Source organism: Cervus elaphus, chromosome 33 (genome assembly GCF_910594005.1).
Source record: "Cervus elaphus chromosome 33, mCerEla1.1, whole genome shotgun sequence".
Taxonomy (NCBI): Eukaryota; Metazoa; Chordata; class Mammalia; order Artiodactyla; family Cervidae; genus Cervus; species Cervus elaphus.
Window position 1 is genome coordinate 19,477,331 of NC_057847.1, and position 23,378 is coordinate 19,500,708.

General features: G+C 39.8%; 1 protein-coding gene across 5 annotated transcripts in view; it reads right to left on the reverse strand.

The window, feature by feature from the left end:
* UBE2E3 (ubiquitin conjugating enzyme E2 E3) overlaps positions 1 to 17,255 on the reverse strand; it is a 91,877-nt gene extending 74,622 nt beyond the window's left edge. Inside the window, exons 1-3 of one of the 5 annotated variants that reach the window (XM_043894119.1) lie at positions 17,166 to 17,255; positions 15,473 to 15,691; positions 13,666 to 13,716 (exon numbers count right to left, since the gene is read on the reverse strand). In XM_043894119.1, the coding sequence (XP_043750054.1) occupies positions 13,666 to 13,716; positions 15,473 to 15,666 (245 nt within the window). In that variant the 5' untranslated portion in view covers positions 15,667 to 15,691; positions 17,166 to 17,255. Of the gene's footprint in view, positions 1 to 13,665; positions 13,717 to 15,472; positions 15,692 to 16,134; positions 16,285 to 16,318; positions 16,454 to 16,734; positions 17,145 to 17,165 lie in introns of those variants that run through there. The other 4 variants (XM_043894115.1, XM_043894117.1, XM_043894116.1 and 1 more) reach the window with 4 other exon arrangements.
* Between the last annotated feature and the right edge of the window lie 6,123 nt (positions 17,256 to 23,378).

The window sequence follows — 23,378 nt, forward strand, 5'->3', positions numbered from 1 at the left end:
TTGATATCACTACAATGTGGAATCACACTGTAATTTGCAACTGGAAGTGTTAATCCTTTCCCGCTGCTGTTGTTCAGTCTCTAAGTTGTCTCTGACTTTTTGCGACCCCATGGACTGCTGCATGACAGGCTTCTCTGTCCTTCACTATCCCCCAGAGTTTGCTCACTCATGTCTGTTGAGTTGGTGATGCCAACCAACCATCTCATCCTCTGTTGCCCCCTTCTCCTCCTGCCCTCAATCCTTCCCAGCATCAAGGTCTTTTCCAATGCACTGACTTCTTCTCATCAGGTGGCCAAAGTATGGGAGCCTCAGCATCAGTCCTTCCAATGAATATTCAGGGGTGATTTCATTTGGGATTAACTGGTTTGACCTCTTTGCAGTCCAAGGGACTTTCAAGAGTCTTCTCCAGCAACACAGTCCAAAAGCATGAATTATTTGGCGCTCAGCCTCCTTTATGGTCCAACTCCCTCACACCTTTACACAACTACTGGAAAAACCATAGCTTTGACTACACAGACCTTTGTGAGCAAAGTGAAGTCTCTGCTTTTTAATATGCTGCCTAGGTATGTCATAGCTTTCCTTCCAAAGAGCAAACATCTGTTAACTTCATGGCTGCAGCCATCCACTGGACATTTGGACAAGGGAGCAGGAGCTGCTTTCTGGTGGCCACGTTAACTGGGAGAGGCCCTACTAACATTAAGTCCAAAGATGCTCAGGGTCTTCTACAGCAAAGCACATGCTGCTGAGTACCAGGTCATTTCAGTCGTGTCTAACTCTCTACAACCCACGGACTGCAGCCCACCAAGATCCTGTCTACAGGATTTTCCAGGCAAGAATACTGGAGTGGGGTGCCATTTCCTTCTCCAGGGGATCTTCTCAACCCAGGGATCAAACCCGCATCTCTTACATCTCCTGCATTAGCAGGCATATTCTTTACCACTTGTGCCACCTGGGAAGTCCAAGGAAAAGCACAATGCAGTCCAAAATGCCAAAGGGGACACTGATAAGAAAAACTGCAAATGGACAAAGAACATTGCTTTCCTTGTATGTTTAGACAAAGTTCATTTTTAAATTTAATTCTTGTGACTGATTCTGATAAAGGTCTTTGCAGTCCACTTAATCTGCTTTAATTGAGAACTTAAAAAGAGACATATAGTTCTAATATAGGAACTTTAGTTACTAAGACATTGATTATTCCTTCACAAATTAAGATATGGCCAGGAGAATATCTTATGTTTAAAGCAACAGCTTCAAGAAGTATTCAGTTTTCAAAATAATACCTAGGGCAATGGTTGAGTTGAATAACATGCATTTGCATTATGTTACTACCAAATATGTCCATGCAACTTTTATGCATGCAAAGTTTCCTAACAGTGGCCATATACTGAAGGACTGCAACGGAATGAAAGAAAACAAATATAAGTTCATGAATCAAAAAAGGATAAGTAATCAACTCACAATTTTGAAAAGGAGGAAAAAAAATAAATTTGATAAACAAGAGGAAGAATTAAACACTTATTCTGCCTTCACTATGGAACTTACCAGACTGGTAACGAAATACAAAATGTGGGCAAGTTTCTGTTTAGACAAGTATTTCAGCGGCTAACAGCATCACAAAAAGACAACCAGATTTTCAGGTGTTTCCTGATGAAATAGCTCACTACCATCCATGAAGCAGTTTTGTCAAAAGAAAAAAAGGGGGGAGGGATGGTGATCAATCTTGAATATTAACAAGCCTTCTGACCTAACTCCCAAATTTACAGGAAACACTGAACAAAAAGATACTAAACTATGCCGTCAGAGTGCAACAAGCAAAATCCAGACATAAAAACTCAGCCCTAAAAAAAAAAACTCAGCCCTGTTTCATTTAAATAATCTGCAAAAATGAAAAAGGGAAAAACAAAAACAGAAAGAAATTACAGACTGGATGATACATAAAACACTCAACCAATTAGTGTGTCTATTCGGATACTGACTCAAATTACCTTTGAAGAAGAAAGGTAGACAATCCTTAAGACATTTGTAAATTTGAACATGACTGATTTAAGAATTTTGATGGTATTTTTAGATGTGTTAGTGATACTGGGTTAAGTTAAAAATCTTTACCTTTTGGAAATGCACCTGAAATATCTGTTCTTTAAAAATACAGATTAAATGATGTCTGAGATTTTCTTCAACATGATATAGGAGGGTGAAATGATTGGGGTTATGGATGACATAAGACTGGCCAAGATTTGTTAACAGCTGAAACTAGGTGAAGACTACATGGCTATTTATCACACTAGCCTGTTTACTTCTGTACATGTTCCAAGTTCTCCATAATAAAAGTTAATTTAAAAAAAATTAAGAAACCTCAGCAGGAGGGAAAAGTGATCATTTGCAACATGTTTATTTAGGGCTTATAAAAGAAAATGAATACTTAGCATAGTCCTCTAATGGATATGGGGATATAAAGCATCTGGGAGGATATAACAGAAATGTCTTTAAAAATTTTAAACAGACACTGGTGTAAATAAAATAAAGAGAATCTAAAGGTGCACTAGTTAAAACTGTCATTGAATTCCACGTGGTCACATACATCTACGGTTGTGTTCAAACCATTCAAATGCCGCATTTTTCCCTCTTTGTAATCGAAGGTAAATTCACGACAAGTATATATATAACAAATCCAACAAATATCACCAATCTCCTTAGAAACAAGTGTGAAACAAAAAGAAAACCGTAAAGCCACGGCCTTAAGATGCCCTCTAAATTTTGTTGTTACTACTGTTTAAATTGGGAAGACCACAGAAAGCAGCAGGAAGCCATAAAAAACATGTAGCCACAATCTTCTGAGATGGATTCTCTTGGGGACCCTAAATAAATGGATTCTTGACCTACTAAAATTTAATGTAAAAAAATGATCCATTTGTAAAGGACCCATAAGATTGTAAATGGCAAACAAACTACAAATAACCACCCTTAGAAAGGGAATGAATGGTGTTTATAAAAAGCAAGTCCCATGGATGTAAAGGGAGAATCATCATGATGATTTATAAGTAAAGGAAAATAAAATAAAAAGGTAACAAAATTCATGTTTCCCTAGGCCCTTCACTCAGACCAAAACATGTGGAGCTATACTCCCAAAAGCAATTTCAGACTAGAGATGTCTTTATTTTTCCCCAGACAAGCTAGAAGTTAAACAGAATGACAAAGTATATTTACTCTGGGACAGTGAAGCAGGAAAGACACTTCAGACTGGCAGAACTGGTCCAAATCCCTCCAAAATAGGCAAACTAAACCTTGGACAATGAACGAACATAGCAATATTGCAACTCATTCCAAAGCTTTATCTGTTGCAAATAACCATAAGATTAAAAAATTATTATATACACCAAGGACCAGAGGAGGCTGAGATTTATAAAATTTAATAACTCTAGAGATTTGACCTTCTTGCTATTACTTAAGGTTCACGTCTTACTGACCATCACATCCAAAATAGGTGCTAAAAAACAAGCTTAGGCTGTTTCCCTTTATATCCTTATAAAACTGATGACATGTCAACTGAAAGAAAAATTTGAAAGCTTTAGAATTCAATTTTAATACAGTATTTAGACAAGATGCAAGACACAGATCTGATACATAAAACTTGTTAGTTTCATCAATCTAAAATGAACTACATAAACTCAGCAGGTCACACTGAAAACATGACGTCTACTTTGCTAGGGGGCTTCCCTGATAGCTCAGTTGGTAGAGAATCTGCCTGCAATGCAAGAGACCCCAGTTCGATTCCTGGGTTGGGAAGATTCACTGAAGAAGCAATAGGCTACCCACTCCAATATTCTTGGGCCTCCCTTGTGGCTCAGCTGATAAAGAATCTGCCTGCATTTGATCCCTGGGTTGGCAAGATCCCCTGGAGAAAGGAAAGGCTACCCTCTCCAGTATTCTGGCCTGGAGAATTATTCCATGGACTGTATAGTCCACGGGTCACAAAGAGTCGGGCATGACTGAGGGACTTTCACTTTCATTTTGCTAGGTGGACCAGCTCCTCATCTAAAGAGACTCTTAGGAATAAAGCAAATCCCCATACTATTATCTAGAAATATTTTTGTTACAAATTCACAAGTTTATAGGAAAAAATGTTATTGTTCAGTCACTAAGTCATCTCCAACTCTCTGTGACCCCACAGACCGCTGCTCCTCTTTTCCTCTACTATCTTCCAGAGTCTGCTCAAATTCATGTCCATTGAGTCCATGATGCTAACCATCTCATCCTCTGCTGCTTCCTTCTCCTTGTGCCTTCAAACTGTCCCAGCATAAAGGTCTTTTCCAAAGAGTATGCTCTTCGTGTCAGGCAGCCAAAGTATTGGAGCTTCAGCTTCACCATCAGTCCTTCCAATGAATATTCAGGGTTGATATCCTTTAGGATTGATTGGTTTGATCTTCTTGCTGTCCAAGAGACTCATAAAGGTCTTCTTCAGCACCACAGTTTGAAAGCATCAAGTCTTCGGCACTTAGCTTTCTTTATGGTCTCTCACATCTGTACATGACTACTGGGAAAACCATAGCTTTGACTATATGTGCCTTTGTCGAACCAAGTGATATGTCTGCTTTTTAATACACTGCTTAGGTTTGTCATAGTTTTCCTTCCAAGGAGCAAACGTCTTTTAATTTCATAGCTGCAATCACTGTCCACAGTGGTTTTATAACCTAAAGAAAATAAAATCTGTCATTGCTTCTACTTTTTTCCCTTCCAAGTGCCATGAAGTATTAGGAAAAATAGTGCTTAAATAAATTATAAAACTTATGCTTCATAAACATATAGTTATAAACAAGACAAAATTAACAGGGATCTAACATAAAGCCAACTTCTAAAACAAGTTGTATCTAGTACCAGTATTAAAAAATAACAAGTACACATGATGCTGAGAAGTCAGCATTAAAATATTCCTAAAATCCCATATGGTTGGGACTTTTCTCCATAAAATTCTTTTCTGTAGAGATTTTTTCCCCCAGTTTCAAAGCAATTCATAAACACAGACTGCTTCATCATACCCCAGAGAAAAAAGGAGAGGTAGATTTAGTCATTCCTTTGCGCAAAGAAAAGCCTTACACAAGGATCTACAAGTCAGAGAACAAAGATTTGCCTTCTCTGTTATGATCAGATTCGTTCCCTGACCTTCTTCCTTACAAGGAAAGAGAACAGAGAAGAGAGTTGGCAACTTGGGGAATGCTCCCTAAAAAAGAAAATGATTCTGTCTGAATGATTAAAAAAAAAAAAATCACTAATGCAAGCCTTTGCCCCCAAGGCAAAGAAGAAAACTCTCCAATTCACCAACTGCACCTCACTCGCCAGGTTCTAAAACCATAGAGTATGCTGGATCTTTCAGGAGACTCGAAGCAAACAAATGGGACACACTCACACTAAGAATGCGCCTACAGACCATTAAACAACTCTGAATGCTTTTACCAGATTTCTCAAGCAGCAGTGTACAGAAGCAAGAAGTGCTTACATTTACGTCAAAACTAAGCCTAGATGTTTGCCTTGAAGCTGTTATGTATATAAATGCACTACATGTGTGACAATTCTCAGATTACCTTTTGAAACCTGAACAAGAATGATACTTCATAGGATTGTTTTGGGAATTAAATAAAATAGCATATTAATAGGCACTATAGTATGGAAATCCAGTAGAGTGTCAGACTGGGTGTTCAATTATTTCCTCTTTCCTTTTCTGAAGTGAGAATGAAAGCTGCCTATTCATGAAGTACATAGACTTTGTACAATATATAGGCAGAGAAGTTTCCCTCTAAATACCCAGACGCTCCCCAACATTTTCCAACCACCTTGCAGCTAGTTGAGGTCATGTGATTAAATCCCTACCTTACTTTCAGACCAAAGCACTTACAGCCAGCACATGACCCTCTAGTTATCCTGCCTGGACATGTTCAAAATGGCAGAGCTACAAGCTGTAAGCTGCAGATCCCAGCCAACATATGGAAGAGCCACTCAGGAGCGTCCCTGGACCTACAGAGGACTTCTTACAAGTGAAAGAAATAAATATTTATATGTTGAAGTTAATGCAGCACAAAACAGCTTAGCAAAATTTAATGTCTCCTTTCATAGCCTAACTGCACTCAAATGCCTACATAACGATGGCAAGTCCGATGCTTAAGTATCATGGGCCTCCCCAGTGGTTCGTGGTAAAGAATCTGCCTGCAATGTAGGAGGCACAGGTTTGATCCCTGGGTGGGGAAAACCCCCTGGAGAAGGAAATGGTAGCCCACTCCAGTATTCCTGCCTGGGAAATCTTATGGACAGAGGAGCCTGGCAGGCTATAGTCCATGAAGTCTCAAAAGAGTCGGACACGACTAAAGCAACTTAGCATGCGTGCATGCTTAGGTATTAAAGGATATCCTCCTTTCTGTGCAATTCTGTATGTCCAGAATGAACAGAATAATTAAGAGAGAATACTGATAGCAAAGTAGAAAAGTAATCCAACATACACAGAATAACTTAGAAACGGATACTTATAGTTTCACCTCAAAAGAAAAGGAGAAAAAAAACTCTAAAATCAAGAATCTAAACTCTTTTCTAGTTGATCATACAGGTTGGACAATTAAATAAAAAAAAAAAGCAACGATCCAAAAATAAAAGCTGAGAAACTAAAAACAGCTACGAGGAAACAGGTAAAAGAAAGAAAAGCACAACGAGACTTCACACACCGCGCACCACGCAGTAAACAGCTGGTGTCCCTCGTCACTGTCACAGTGGGAGGATGGGGCCACAGCTGCTCACCCAAATTCTGGAGTATCCCAGAAGCTCTAAAAATCAAAGACTGAGATATAATCTGGCAGCAACACCAAACATGAACTAACCTGAAACTATCTGTAGTGCCGATTTACCCCCCTTAGTGAGAACATTTGTACAGTTTGGGTGTAGAAATATGAATGTGTTTGGTTATGGAGTGCTGCCCCAGGTCCCACCGACAGTGTTACATAAACTACATCACATTCCCTTTCTAAAATCCGAAAACTTCCACATTCTGAAACATTACTGGCTCCAAAGGTTAGAAATAAAGGACTGTGGACTTGTAACAATAAGAAGATAATCTCTGTATTGTCTTAATGATAAAAATCAAAATCAGATGAAGAGCATGACTTTCTAAACTGTTTGCAGTTCAATGTACTGAATCAAACTGAATTTTGATGATTTCCCAATGGTTATTTACACTCGATGATACTTCAGTATTTCTAGCAGCACACAGATATAACCAGCCTAAAGCTAAGTCATGAAGAGGGTATAATGAACTAATAGTAAACTAGCTAATTAATTATAAATATTGCTATAAGAATTTCTGGCCTCAATAGACCATAATTTAAAAGGTACTCAACACAGCCATTCCTAAAGGGTCACATAAAAAAAATAAAAAAAAAAAAGACATGTATCAGATAATATAAGATAAACTACAGCACAAGAGTAGTGGGAGATGGGGATACCAGCTCTGAGGAAAGTATAGGAGAATGTATATTCACTAGGCATCACTACTAAGATAGGAAAATAATAATAAATGAACTATGTAAAAATTAAAGAGGCAAGGTATTGTAATTAACATCTATAGCAGGATTTCTCAACCTCAAAGTAAAATGACTGACATTTTAGGCCAGATAAAATCTTTGTTGGAGGGGGGCGACCTAGGCATTACAGGGCATTTAAGAGCATCCCTGACCTCTATTCACTAAATTATTAATAGCAGCTCCTCTTCCCCCAGTTGTGAAAAGTCTCTAGGCATTGCCAATTGTTCCATAGGACCACTGGTGTGGGGTGTGCGAATAAGAAGGCAAAAACTGCCCCCAAGTTGAGAACTGGGGAAAGAGAAATAGTAAAGGTTTAAAGATGCTTCTTCTTCTAGATCTAAAATGCCAAATAAGCTACCCTGTTAAAGCAGTACAGAAAGGGGGGGAAAAATCTTTCTAGTTCTCTAGATCTACACGTGGTTTTATCCTATTTTTAATCTTAATTTTGTAGGAAAGACGAGAATGGCAGATCAAGATCCACTGGAGCACCCTTGTACTCTAAGGAACAATGACTTGTTGATTTTCTTATAACTAAACATATCCATCTGTTGTTACAGCTACTCATTCAAGAAAAGAATAAGGTACCAGCTGGTTACCTATAGAAAGGAACAAATTGAGTCTTGCATGTAGCTGCAAAGTAACCATGTAACTTTTTAAATGCACAGTTTTCACCCACTTTCTGATTTCATTATCTGCACTGAACTTAACAGCTCCCTAATAAAAATGTGACCTGTTGAGAGGGAAGAATATTATTTTCAATTATACCAGTCTTCTGGAAAAAACGTTCAGTTACAAAGTACTGAATCCTTCTGCTACACCAGCATGTATGAGGGAAATAACTAGCTTTATTGCAAACCAATCTCTTTTTATAATACAAATGGTAGCCAAATACCTCTGAACAATCATATTAAAAATGACAATCATGGGTACTTCCCCTGTGGTCCCAGGGTTAAGACTCTGCCTTCCAATGCAGAGTGTGCAAGTTCAATCTTTGGTTGAGAAACTAAGATCTCCCATGCTTCAGTGTGAAGCCAAAAATTAAAACACACACAATTATGAAAAAGTAAAGAATATACGGGATATTTCATAGATCTCCAATCCAAAGTCATTATTTTGCCTAGAATTTCTATTCCTGTCAATTTGACAGACCAGCTGGAAAACACCTTCAGTCAGAGTAGTTCTGTACTTATCTGTTTTACAAACTGAGCATCCAACTAAGATTTAATTTTTATAAAAAGGCCATTACAGGATTTTTTTCAAGAGTTGGAAACAAAAGGGCTAGATAATTAATGAAACAATCTTGTTTTACGAAATAGCGTACCTTCACACAGCACATTTTGGCTAACATAAACAGTAACAATCAAATGTATACATAAAAAAGAAAAAGCAATCTAAACATATGTGTGGGAGGATTTAAAACCAAGTATTATATAAGCAACCAACAAAGCTATGTAGATTCACATGTCACTTTCGTCATGACCTGCCTTCCTGTGTCAACTAGAGAAAGCTTTCAAAATCTCTCCTTAGATCACAGAGAAGGAAAGAATGCTATGTCCAGGTAACTAGCAAATTATATTAATTCAGAATCTAAATTTTACAAAATTATTGATATAATCTCATTCTCAGTAAAACTATGAACTCCTATAATGGCATACTTAAAAGGGAAAACATATCACCACTATCTAAAAGTAGTTTATTATAATCCACTGGACAGACCATTCTCTACTGAATTAGGTTTCATTAACCATTAGCATATTTCTTTAAAGAGGATATACTATTTGTTCAACCTTGCCCAGTGTTCTTAGGTTTATTTTCTTTTTTACTCCAGTTCCAAGGAACTGCTTTTAACTAAGCTGCCTGACATTCCCAATAGGTGCAGAGCTGATTAAGGTAAAATTATTCCGATAGCTGGATGCTGATGCACTGGAGAAAATGCCAGCAAAGGTGAAGACATACTGCTAAGCCAGCTCTTTAACCACGCCTCGGCCACTTTACTGACCCGAAAATTCACATTAAGGAATTTCTAAACATACAAATTCATCTGATCTTCCCAACAAATTTATAAAGGGAGTATAATTTTAATCTCTTATTATACAGATAAGAAGCAGAAAGACAGAAATATTCCATAACTTATCTAAGCTAACACAGCTATTAAGTGCCAGAGCAGAGACTTGTACTCAGTCCAGCTCAAGTACCACTGTTTTGCAAACCTTAAAATACATGCAATCCATCTGGAAATCTAGTTGAAATTCAGATCCTGATTCAGTACTTCTGCAGGCGGGGGTAGGCAAGAGTCTACATTTCTAAAAGATTCTACAGTTCTAAAATCTCACCTGTGATGCAGATGATGCAACTGGTCTGAAGACCACCCCGGAGCAGCAAAGTTCTATCTTCCCTAGAAATGGCGCAAGGCAATGGTAATCCGCAAAAGGAGGCAGAGCTCATCCACAGACAGTTGGCTTATGAGTAAATCAGGGCTTCCCAACTACTGGTTTAGAACTTAATTGCTTTTGTTCATTTTTTAGAAAGACGGAAATGAGCAAAATTTGCAAGCATCATAGCACCCACTTTCAGGTTTTGCATGTTAATACAGTAACTTGATACTGTAACGCCTCCCTCTCAGTAAGGCCTTTCTGACATCCAAAAACTATTACAAATGTCTCTGAATGTCTACTCTAACATAGGTTCAATCTGAACATATCAAAGGATATTTTTAGAGCATATTTTTGTACTGTCTCAGATATGAAAAGAATTAAAGAGACTGAGTTAAAAATCCAGCACCTTTCTAAACTTCCACCACCTGTCAAGTCCTGAGAGGACACCCTCTGGGGAACAGATGGAACATAAAAGTCTTGTAGCACATCACTCAATTCTACTTAATAACCTTCTCTAAAAACAGATAAGGAAATGCACATAATACAATCTCTCTTCATTCTCACCGGTGCATCAACTCTTCACACTCTAATCTAGAATAAAGAATATAAATTGAAGCCACTGAGTGTTATATCTGTAAATGCTTTGGCCTAAAGCATTCCAATACCTAAAAACTGAAATGCCATCAAATCACTGGAAATAACATTTTATCACACGTTTATACTATCAGGAAAAGAAATATTAATACTATCCAAATATATTCAGACATGTTTAAAGCCACACACTTAACTCAATAATTAAGTCTATCCTATGATCACCCCGGGTGTATACATATTTGACACAGCTATATAAATAACTAAAAAATATTTTATTAATTAAACATAGGAAAAGATTTAAGAAAGTATCTGAAGTCTGAGTAATTTTGATTTTGTTGAGTTTTCTTGTATTTCATTCAAGTTCTTTTCTCAATGTACACAGACATACTTTACATTCTTCTCTGAAAAATTAAATGTATCACATACTTTGACAATTATATGCAATATGCTTATATGCTTATATGCTTGTAAAAATCATATTCAAAACCATAATGGAATTCTGATTAATTAACTACACGTGAAAGTCAAAATAATTAGGTTTCATAGATTTCAGACAATAGGAATTCACATATTTTCTAGAATTTATTAATAGAGTCCCACTATTAATTATAACAAATTAAAAAATTTAAACTGTACAATCACCAAAAAGCTAAAATTCTCACCTGTGAATTACAAGAACACCACAAAAATATATTTGACACAAAGGTAAAAATACAAATTTTAAATTAGCTGTCAAAAATCCTAAAAATGTCTCCACTAAACCTGACTATTCCAAACTCCTGCTCAAGAACAAGACCTAGAAGTTCTTGCACCCAAAAGAATCTGAAGACTTAACAGAAAAACACATAAAAATATGCGAATACTTCACTTGTCCAGCATATGAAAGAAGACTGTCCCCAAACTAATAAAAACAAAAACAACTTCTACGGTCTCCTACTAAGACTGATATCTTCTCGAGTTTCTTCCTCCTCTATTAATCACTCACACAGTCACAAAAGAACTCGCACATTAAAAGCAGCAGAGAACTGAAAGGTGCCGTTTGCAGCAGTTGACAGCGATCACAAGCTGTGAGGAGGGAAAGCACAGATGATGCATGTGGGCCAAGTTACTGCTCACAAGTAAGCCCAGAGCTCACCATTTCACTAGTCTGGTCACTAAATGTGAAGAATTATTTCATGGACGGAAAGGAAATCTGGTATATAAAGAGAAAAATAAAAGCAAACTGAACTAAATTTTCCATCTCTAAGACAGACTATACTTCCTCTACAATAATCGTCAGTGACCTTGTGGAAACATTCCTGGGTTAAACAGGCAGAGCACATTTCTTCAGCAACTGCAACACTACTGCTCTCAGGGCATCCGGCACGTGTCTATTGGGCTTACTAGATTCACAGACAAACGCTATTTAACAGTTTGTGCCATTTGTACAAAATCAACAAAAACCTTTAAAAAAATGTTTGCCCTTATATACAATTTTAAAACAATGAAGACTTTTGAACTGATAGATCTTTACATCTTCTATAATGAGAAATACCAGAATACACTCTCCACGTTAAGTAATTCTTCCAGAGAGCAAATTTAACCTGACCTCCCTAAATGGCTACAGATTTGACACACCATTTAGAAGCCTGAAAGGAAATACTGACTTATTTATTCTCTAAAGCAGTGCTGTTCAACAGAAATACAACATGAGCCACATATGTAATTTTAAATTGTCTAATAACCATATTAAAACAGGAAAAAGAAATTAATTTTAAAACATTTTACATACCAAAATAACCAAAACCCAACATATCAAAATATTAGTATTTCAACATGCAATAAATATTTTTTGAAAATCAGTAAAATATTTTGCAATCTTTTCTTCATATTGCTTTCAAAATCTGATGTGTATTTTACACTTACAGAACATCTCATTTTGGACTACAACCAAAGTGGTCAATAGCCACAAGTGGTTAGTGGCTACATTACTAGCTCCTAAGCACTACTTTGATATCTGACATACTACTATCTGTTTAAAATTAGCTTACATTTATGTTTCCATTTTGAATTGAAATGTCTGATTACAAATATTAAAAAAAGCAAATAAACATCAGATCACCTTATCAGAGGACCCAGTTAACATACACAATAAGAAGCGGTTGGATTATATCCCATCTCAAGTAGATTTCAGAAATAGGTCTGATCACCACTAGTGAATACAACTTGTAGAAAAATATAGGTAAGACAAGAAACACTCTCACATCAAACCATAACACTGCCTTATTGCTAGTAGCCTCTCTGGTATCTGAGTACATATCTCCATACAAATTATCTACATGACAGTTTTTCTAAATTTGATGAATTTTGAAGTCATACAGTCACAGATGAAAAACTGAGCGCTAAGAGGAATTTAAATAATTGAAATACTAACTACAAACCAGTTACTTTTATCACACCTTATACCAACCAACAATCTTAAATCATCCTACATGAAGTTTCACTGAAATGACTTCTTCCCACAAATTCCAACTCATTCACTGTCTTTTATACACATTATTTCTAGTACCAAAAATACTAAAAATTTTCCCAAGTAATTAAACCATTTGATTAAAATGTAAATAATTCCAACAATGCCTTCTCTAGAAAACAACAGCTAAAACCATTAGCTTAGCACATAAACTCTGTCCTAAAGGCAAGTTACTGAATAAATCAAACAGAAACAACTATACTCCTGTTTACTGCATTTACATTTTTGTAACACCACATTCAGCAATTTCTAAATTTGGAAGGTCAGTTCAGATTGCACACAAGTAGTAACTTTAAAGCTGAGCAAAATCTTAGAAGTTTCTGCAATATACTTCTGAATAAACACACTACAGAACTATTACAACAGTGTAAAAATCAGCACCATTCATACTAATCCCAGCAAGAAGCAAAAATCAATATAGTCATAAGTTCAAAATGTATGATACATTCTAAAAAGGTTTTTTCCTTCCAATTTAATTAATTCACCCAAGACAATTTTTGTTCAATCCACTTGCAAAGCTGAAAAGAAGCAAATGTAGCCTCTTCTGCAGCACAAACATCCAACAACGATACATGAATCTCTGGATATTTTTCCACAATTTGAAATTAAAACAACAAAATTTGTTTCTTACCTGCAGTTAGGAGGAGGATCAAGGGTTATTTCAGCTAGCTCCTTCTGAATTCTGTTAGTGAAATGAGAACAGACAAAAAGGATTTGAGAGTCTACAGAATAACCGGGGAATTACACTGCCCTCTACCACCATGCAGTTAAATGCAAGGCTGGCTTCGCCTTCAGTAATGCTAACATGGCTGCTTCCTCTTTGTTCTCAGAGGCATAACCCAAATCCCTTAACAGAAACTTTGCAGCTTTTTTTCTCACTTGCTACTGTAAATCAGTAAGACATTCACACCTGATTTGAGAACTAGCCCTCCACTTGTACTCAGAAAAGGATGTAAAATATATTTTAAAGCACTTTTTACCAAAGAAATTCTCTTTTCAAGCTTATATGCAAATGAGACAAGAAGGGAGGAGGGAAAGCACTAGAATATTTGACAATGACTCCAAGACACTTTACCAAGGTAAAAATTAACAAGCTACTGCAAGTGCACATTAATAATTTTGACAATATTTTATGTCAGAAAAAAGTTTAAAATTTACAAATATTTTTACCAGTGAAAAACTTTCAAAGAATTCTGGCATTCTTATTTAAGTAAATCTGTTTTCCCTGACCTTACGTACAGCACTTAAATTTAATAAATTTGGGAGAAATAGACAGCCTTGAGGTAAGAGGAAAAAGGGCAGTTCTTATTCAAATTTACAATGCTTTCAAAACTTAAGATATGTTTAATATGTTCATCAACAAGATTGTAAGAAACTGAGAAGGATTTTAAATTATCTCATGGACTGCTGTTATTTCATAAAATACTCTAGTTATTAACACTTGATTATTGATACAATAGAGGTGAAAATCCACAGACTATCACTACAGAACGCCAACATTTGATCAGCTTTTATATTGTTTCTTTTGGTTGAGATCAACAAAAATCAATAAAACGTTGATATTGGCTAATGCTATAGGAACACTTGATGTGTAATTACTAAAATTCACAGGTATGCCACTTACTACCACCATTGATTGGAGTCCCACTGACAGCATTATTTTCACTATCACAGAAATATAAATCAACAGAAAACAAATGATCTTTCACTTATATCCAACAAAATAGGCTTCTCCTGCTGTTGAGTATTAACATGTCAAGCATATCCACAAATTTTAGAGTGAAGAGGCATAATGGCAAACTTCTCAATCACCAAGTGCCACCTCACATGTAAACGGCTACTTTTCAGTTTTACCTACTCTCACAAAGACACGGAGGTATGACCATAGCTTAATTAGAAAAAGTAAAACCTGAGATGAATGACTTAAAGTCATGCTTTTAAAAACTGAAAACAGACTTGAAGTACAATTTGAAAATCTGCCTTCCAATACAGCCAAGGCCCTGAGTTTACAAATTTTTTAGCAAACATGACCATTTCTGATCATTAAGTTTCATGAAGAGGGACACTGATCTCTAGAAGTGTCACCTTCAATGACGATGAATATAACTCACAAAAAGACAACATCCTCAAATCTACCAGCTCATCTGGGATCACCAAATTTTCCTTGCCAACTCCTTAATCTGTCAGATGTTACTCCAATCTCTACTCAAGGACACTCTCTCTGAAGTTACCAATGCCCAGAACAAGTTTGCTTAAAAGTCTAATTCTAGGGAGGTGGCTTCTATACCACCTAAAAAGAATGACAACTCATTCAAGTCCAAACAAAACTGATAGCAAAGGAAATATTTTTGAACTATGGCTACTGATGTTAAATCAACAGAAGCGTCCATTTGGAAAGACAACCTGACAACGTGCTTAATCCTTTTTTTACACATTACCTTTTAGCACTAGTGGATAATTTAGCAGTGGTTTTGCTAGAGAGTTTGGTGTTCTTCTTCTGCTGGGTGGCAGAAGGTTTTCTTTCTTCTTGTTCTTCAGGCTCTGGAGCGGCTGGGTCTCGCTGGTCTGCATCTGAACTACCACTGCTGGTGCTGGGGCTCTCATCATCGGACCTCTGCCGATCACTGGACATCTTGGTGAAGTTATTTCTTGCAAAACTTTTAAAAGAAAAAAACGGGGAAAGAAAGGAAATGTAAGTCTAAGAAATAAACCAATAGCATTTTCTTCTCTCCATCGTCACCTAAAATCGTGTTTTACTGAAAACGCTTCAGAAGTGTTCACACTTATCTCATGGTACAGCAAGGTTAGAGGGGAGGTGATGTGTCTCACAACGGCAGCGTTCAGGGATTTACCGAACTCAAGTTAGAAAACCCACTCACATTTTTTTCCATCCCTTGGACAATCTATCAATTGTCTACTTTCTCAGAAGGCATTAAACAGATTTGCCAGGGAACTTAGGGAACGAGCATTAGTAACATATGACACGCTGTAAATAACAGATCTCGCAGAAAAATGTTAAAAAGTCACTAATAACGTCTAAATATTTACACACTGACATTGGTCAAAGCTACCAAATTCCTTTTCCGAGAGGAAAACATACCCTGCTAATCGCCCATATGCTTATTTAAGGTGGTGATTCCTCCTCTGTGCACGTAAGCCTTTAAATACAACACTTAGGAATTTAAAAAATCAACTAACAAGCTGTTCTGGCCACGGCCAGCAGCGAAGATTCATCCGGCCAAGACCAAGCTGCCACCCTGGGAAAAGCAGAATTCAAACTGCACCTTCTGCAAAGCTCCCCATGCCATCAAGGTTCCTCGCTCAATTTTTACATCACGGACCGACATTTTGTCCAAAATAACAAAAAAAAAAAAAAAAAATTTTTTTTTCCCCCGGAGGAAAAACAAACAAACAAAGCCTCAAGAAGTGCAACAAATTTCCGCGCCCGCCGAGGCGAGCCGCGGCCGGCGGCGGCCACGCAGCTCGGCGGCCCTTTGTGGGGAGGGCCGCGCGGGGGCCGCGGGTAGCGCTCGCCGCGCCGGGCGCCAAGTGATGCGAGCAGCCCGGCCGGCCCCGCGGCGGCTCGCGGACACCGGCGGCGCGGGCGCCCGGCGCGAACAAAGCTGCCCGCCCCCGCCCCCTCCCCCACCGCCGCCGCCCCGGCCGCCCCCCACGCGGCCCCCCGGCCCCGCCGCCTTACCTCGGCCGCCCGCCCGGCCCGCTCGCGCGCCGCTACGGTGTGGGGGAGGGAGAGAGAAAAAAACCCTTCCTTAAGGAAATGGAGGCAGCTGGGGGGGGGGAAAGGGGGGGGAGGGAAAAAAAGAAGCCGAGGAGGCTCTGGCCGGGGAGTGTGGAACATTGAAAGTCGGAGGGGGTTGTGCAGTGCCGGGCTCCGGCCGGAGGGTGGCGCCGCCCAGCGCCTTCGGAAAAAAGCGGGGGGTGGGAGCCCGGCTGGGCGAGGGCGCGAGCTCCCGGCGAGGCTGAGGGGACGCGGGAGACCCCCGCGCGCTGTGGCCTCCCGCCGCCGCCGCCCGGCTCGGCTCCTCCCGGCCGCGCAGTCAGCAAGTTCCGAGGCGAGCGCGGGGGGAGGGGCGGGCGCGGCGACGGCGCGCGCTCTCGCTCGCTGCTTGCCTGGCGGAGGGGCGCGCGCCGCCGGCGGCCGGCGGGCGCGAGCTCTTCCCGCGCGCTCCCGCGCGGTCTCTCCGCGCCTCCCTTCACCCGGGGGGCGCACGCGTCCGCCCGCGCGCGGCCCGGACAAAGAGCGCGGCGGGGACCCGGCGGACTGGCCCCTGCCGCCCTTGGCCGCGGAGCCCTTGCCGGAGAAGGCGGGGGCGCGGGCGCCGTCTCGCGGGGCCGCTGTGCCGCGGGGTGGCTTCCGGCCTGAGCCCGCCTCCGGAGCGAGGCTGCCCGTTGGACTACCCGCCCCACAGGCCGGAGCTGGGGTCATGCCCGGGTTGGCCCACTCCCCTCTGCCAACGCACGGGCCAGCGTGGTCCACGGGGTCCCCATGCCTGGGCAAGGGCCTGGGTCGCGTGGCCGGTAGTCCCCCACTGCCCTGGAAGACTGGAGACTAATGGGTGTCGTTGACGAGACCAGGTACGGAGGCAGAGGATAGCTGCCACCTGCCCCTCCTGAGAGCTCGCGGGGCAAGATGAGGTCTTGGACAAGGAGGGAAGAAAAAAGGATTTCGAGACCAGGTGGCCAGCCTCTGTTTCTCTTTGGCCCTCGGCCTTCCAAAGAGAGGTCCTATGATGCTTTCAAAACTTAAAAATTCAAAACGATTACAGTGAAGAGGGACGTAAGAGAGGTTCATACTTGACGCTTTGCTGGATGCTCTTCTGATGTGCATACTAGATGGCAGTTCTGGAGAGCGATATCCCTAAGTGGTACTGGGTCAGAATGTCCACACAGAAAAGCTGCAGATGGGGATAGCGAAGGTTAGTTTTGTTCTGTTATTCTCAGTCTCCAGGTGGACTCCAGTTTTTGCCCCAGGGAGCAAAGTGGCCAGAAGTCCAGAAACTTCCTGTTTGCAGCCCAGACCTTCTCCTGCTCCTGAGAACTTGCTCCAGTGATGGAGCCCCAAAGGAATTTGTGGATTCCTCTCCCACAAGTGTCAGGGGCAGGGGTGCTGGGAGAATGTGGAGTTCACAGAGAATGGCAGAGTCATAACAGATGAAATAGAATTAAAGGAAAAAAAGAAAAAAAGGCTGAGTGAGCCAATATACTTATTTGTCCTCCAAATAGAAAAGTTTTGGTAAAGGATTGCTTACAATTCTGATGAGTAAGTTACATTTCTGTGATTTTTCCTAAGACACAATCATTCAGTGAACATTTTGGAGGTCTGTGCCCCAGGTGCTGGATGCAAAATTCACTCCTTCAACTACCTCGTGACTAAAGCCACATCTCTCTGCTTTGTGTTAGAAGACACCGATCCAGAAGGGGAACAGGTATTAAAGTGCACCAGGTTGGTTAGAAGGAAGGACACCAGTCAGAACGAATATGAAGTCTCAAATGTTGAAGACAGAGCATAGTGTGTGTGTTGACAAGCAGTTTGATTGGGTTGGATCAAAGTGTACTTGTGGAAAGAGCTTGTTAGTGAAAATACCGGCAGAAGGTTCTCCCAACTTTTACACTCTGCTAGCAAAAGCCAACCAATTTGGAGTTTGGGTTTTTCTGTTAGGAATGTGAAGTTGTGAAAGGAAAGCTATATATTTTTTTAAAAAGACTGATTGTTTTAGGAAATCTAATATCACAGAAGTAGACTGAAGGCCCAAAGGCCATGGACTGATGAGGTTTGGGTGGAGCTGGGAGATTGGGAGATAAAGATATTTAGTGCTGTTTTGGTAGCATTTTCCATGATAGAAGAAACAATAATGAACTGAAAAGGAAGGCAACTAGATTCTAATTGAATTTTACCAGATTCATGTGACCTCAGGCAAGTTACACTTTCCAGTTTAATCTTTCTCCCATGTAGAAGTGTAAATCCTCTCTTGGCTCAAAAATCTCATGATTCTTCAATGTGTTTGAAGTCATGGAGTTCCACGCGATATTCACACAACAGAATACTTAGGAACTACCGAATACTAAGAAATTCGAATGAAATACAGGTGCAGCCCTTACTGAGCTCAATGTATAGTGGGACAGCCAGAGATGTAGACTACAGAATGAGAAGTGCTGCATTAAAGGAGTGAACAGAATGAGTGATGTATTAATAATTATCAATTAAAAATTAGTCATGGAATAAATTATTACTTAAACTTGAGGATATGTATGTGTCAAAAAAAGTAACAATGAACTGGGCCTGAAAGGATCATTAAGTAATAATATAACCAGTGCTCTGGGAAAATTATCTAGGACATAATAAGTGTTCAATAAATAGTACTCAGGAAATGGCAACCCACTCCAGTATTCTTGCTTGGAGAATCCCATGGACAGAGGAGCCTGGCGGGCTACAGTCCATGGGGTCGCAAAAAGTCAGGCAGCAACTGAGCATATGAAGCAACTGAGCATGCATGCATGCACAAAATTGTTGAAGTCACTAGAAAGAAAATGAATGGTTCTGTTGAGGTTAGGGACATTAGGGGCATGCCCCCACAATAGTAGGTAACCAGCTGCTTTTACCCTTGAAAATAGGAACCATGTCTTATATGCATTCGTGTTGGCATACAGAGTTTGCCTAATGCAAATTATTCTGTGAAGTATGCAATAAAAATTTTCCCGTATGACCCCTCAAAATAGTACGACAGAGTAGACTTCAGCTACTGCAAGAAGATCATTCCCTTTTGGTTTCCTCTTTTTCTCTTCTTGGTATGAGGTCCTGCCAGCTTCTAGCTCACAGCTCTGAGAAAGTCAGAAGTAAGAGGAAAGATACAAAATTCAGTATTGCCATGGAGACCTCTTCTTCTCTTCCTCTCACAAATGCCATGACCTAAAGTAACTGGTCATTACAAGGAGAGACAAGGCAGGTTCCAGAATCCTTTAGACTTCCCTGATTTGGGAATTGCTTTTTCCCATGCTTTTCAATAGGTCTCAGTGTTATACGTGTACATAAGTGTGCGTACAACCAAGAATTCTATAGGAATACACATTTGATTTGCTTAAGTTTCTGAAGTGAGTAATTATATAAACTATAGAGGAGCCACAGATCTTTTTAAGTCACCCACCACGGCCAACAACATACCTTATACACAATGGATGTAGAATCCTTGTTACTTTGCTTTGTTGCTTTCATTTCTTTCCTTCCACACAACAACCTTTCTCAACATCCATTCCTTTTACCCTTCCTTTTTTTAGGCTATTTCAGATGTTATCCAGTTATGTGCATCCATTTGTCCTCTGGCTATAAAATTATCTTTCTCTATCCATTGAAACAAAAACAGATTTTGGTTTATTAGGAAGTCATTTGTTGGCCCAGGCTTAGTTTAAGAAGCCAAGATTGCCATTGTTTTCTCAGTGTCTCTGGACCTCCAGGGTCCAGTGCCCCGGCTGACGTCTAGTGTGCCTCCATTGTGTCGTGTGTACAAAACCTGCCACATGCCACGCCCTGGGCTGGAACTGGAAATGGGAAGATGGCTTAAACCTCTATTTGACTTCAGGGCACAAAGCTCAGTGATCACTTTCTGCTTTTCTCCTTTGACATAAGTCTGAGGGAGAGTATATACCAAAAAGGGCTATGTCTTTATTCCATAAAGAGCTTGTACACATGAAATGAAAGCATAAGCACCTTAACAAGACAAAAGGCATGAACAGATAATTTCTTCTTTCTCCTTTAGCCACACCAATGGGGCTTGTGGGATTCTAGTTTCCAGACCAGCGATCAAACATGGTTCCCCTGCAATGGAAGTACAGAGGCCTGACCACTGGACCACTAGGGAATTTCCTGAACAGATAAATTTTAAAAAGAAATACATTTATTTAACCTTATTTAGCACACACACACACACACACAGAGACCACCACAACATTGTAAAGTAATTGTCCTCCAATAAAACACATATATACAACTCAATCTTGCTCAGTTCAGTTCAGTTCAGTTGCTCAGTCATGTCCGACTCTGCGATTCCATGGACTCAACCTTGCTAGGCAGCAGAAAAAGGGAAAATTAAAATGAAGTACCTACCAAAATAACAAAAACAATTTTCAGTGATTACAATCATTGCTGGCAAATTCAGAAAAAAAAAAAATTTCCCTTTGTCCATTTTCAGTGGCATGAGAGTTGGTACTAGCTGTTTGAAAAGCAACTTCAAAGTTTGCGTCGAGTCTTAAATATGTCCATGTCCTTTAACCAAATTACTCCATTTCAGGAAATGTATCTTAAAAGGTACTCTAACTACAGAAAAAATAACATTGAAAAATTGGGAGTAACCTGGTGATTCAGTTTGTAAAGAATCTGCCTGCAGTGCAGGAGACCTGGGTTCAATTCCTGGATCAGGAAGATCCCCTGGAGAAGGGAATGCAACGCACTCCAGTATTCTTACCTGGAGAATTCCATGGACAGAGAAGTCTGGCAGGTTACAGTCCATGGGATTGCAAAGAGTCGGACACAACTGAGCAACTAACACACAAGTATAGGAAAATGACTATAGAAACTGATTCACCCAATGAAATTTGCAGTTATTAAAGTAATACATATGAAGATTATGCAAAACTACAAAAACAGATTATGATAACATCATGTATTATTATGATAATAAGTGAAGGCAGGATTTGTTTATTTTGTGAAACCAGAGCTTGACTCAATGCCTAGGAAGAAAACTGGCAAAATATCTGTGCAAAATATGGCACAAAAATGAATTTGTACCATATCTTTACAACTAGCAAGACCAAAATATCTGAAAGGAATATACTCTAAAAGGTTAACTAGGCTTATATTTTAGAGCAACTATGAAAAAATCTTTTTAATTCTTTTTTTATTCAGTAATTTTCTTCTTTTAAACAAGCAGGTACTACTTTTAAGAGCAACCTGTATGCAGGTCAGGAAGCAACAGTTAGAACTGGACATGGAACAACAGACTGGTTCCAAATAGGAAAAGGAGTATGTCAAGGCTGTATATTGTCACCCTGCTTATTTGACTTATGTGCAGACTACATCATGAGAAACGCTGGGCTGGATGAAGCACAAGCTGGAATCAAGATTCCCGGGAGAAATACCAGTAACCTCAGATATGCAGATGACATCACCCTTATGGCAGAAAACAAAGAAGAACTAAAGAGCCTTTTGATGAAAGTGAAAGAGGAGAGTGAAAAAGTTGGCTTAAAGCTCAACATTCAGAAAATGAAGATCATGGCATCTGGTCCCATCACTTCATGGCAAATAGATGGGTAAACAGTGAAAACAGTGGCTGACTTTATTTTTCTGGGATCCAAAATCACTGCAGATGGTGATTGCAGCCATGAAATTAAAAGACGCTTACTCCTTGGAAGGAAGTTTAGTTCAATTCAATTCAGTCACTCAGTCGTGTCCGACTCTTGCAACCCCATGAATCGCAGCACGCCAGGCCTCCCTGTCCATTACCAACTCCCGGAGTTTACCCAAACTCATGCCCATCAGGTCGGTGATGCCATCCAGCCATCTTATCCTCTGTTGCCCCCTTCTCCTCCTGCTCCCAGTCCCTCCCAGCATCAGGGTCTTTTCCAATGAGTCAGCTCTTCGCATGAGGTGGACAAAGTATTGGAGTTTCAGCTTCAGCATCAGTCCTTCCAATGAACAACACCCAGGACTGATCTCCTTTAGGATGGACTGGTTGGATCTCCTTGCAGTCCAAGAGACTCTCAGGAGTCTTCTCCAACACCACAGTTCAAAAGCATCAATTCTTCGGCACTCAGCTTTCTTTATAGTACAACTTTGAGGACTGATGTTGAAGCTGAAACTCCAATATTTTGGCCACCTGATGCAAAGAGCTGATTCATTAGAAAAGACCCTGATGCTGGGAAAGATTGAGGGCAGGAGGAGAAGGGGACCACAGAGGATGAGATGACTGGATGGCATCACCGACTCAATGGACATGGGTTTGGGTAGGCTCTGGGAGTTGGTGACGGACATGGAGGCCTGGTGTGCCGTGGTTCATGGGGTTGCAAAGAGTCGGACATGACTGAGTGACTGAATTGAACTGAACTGAACTGAACTTTTATAATGAGAAAAAATGATGGGAATAAATACAGAGGGGAACATTCGGTGAAAATTGATACTGTTTTAATGGTTTTCTAATTTATTTTTATAAACTAAAAAAATGAAAATTCAAGTGGACTTTCAGATTGTCAAAAGTTTTAAGGTTGATAGAAAAAATAGGAAAGACCATTTTTAAAACCGTTAAAAGGCTGTGAGAAGGGTTATTGTTCAATCAC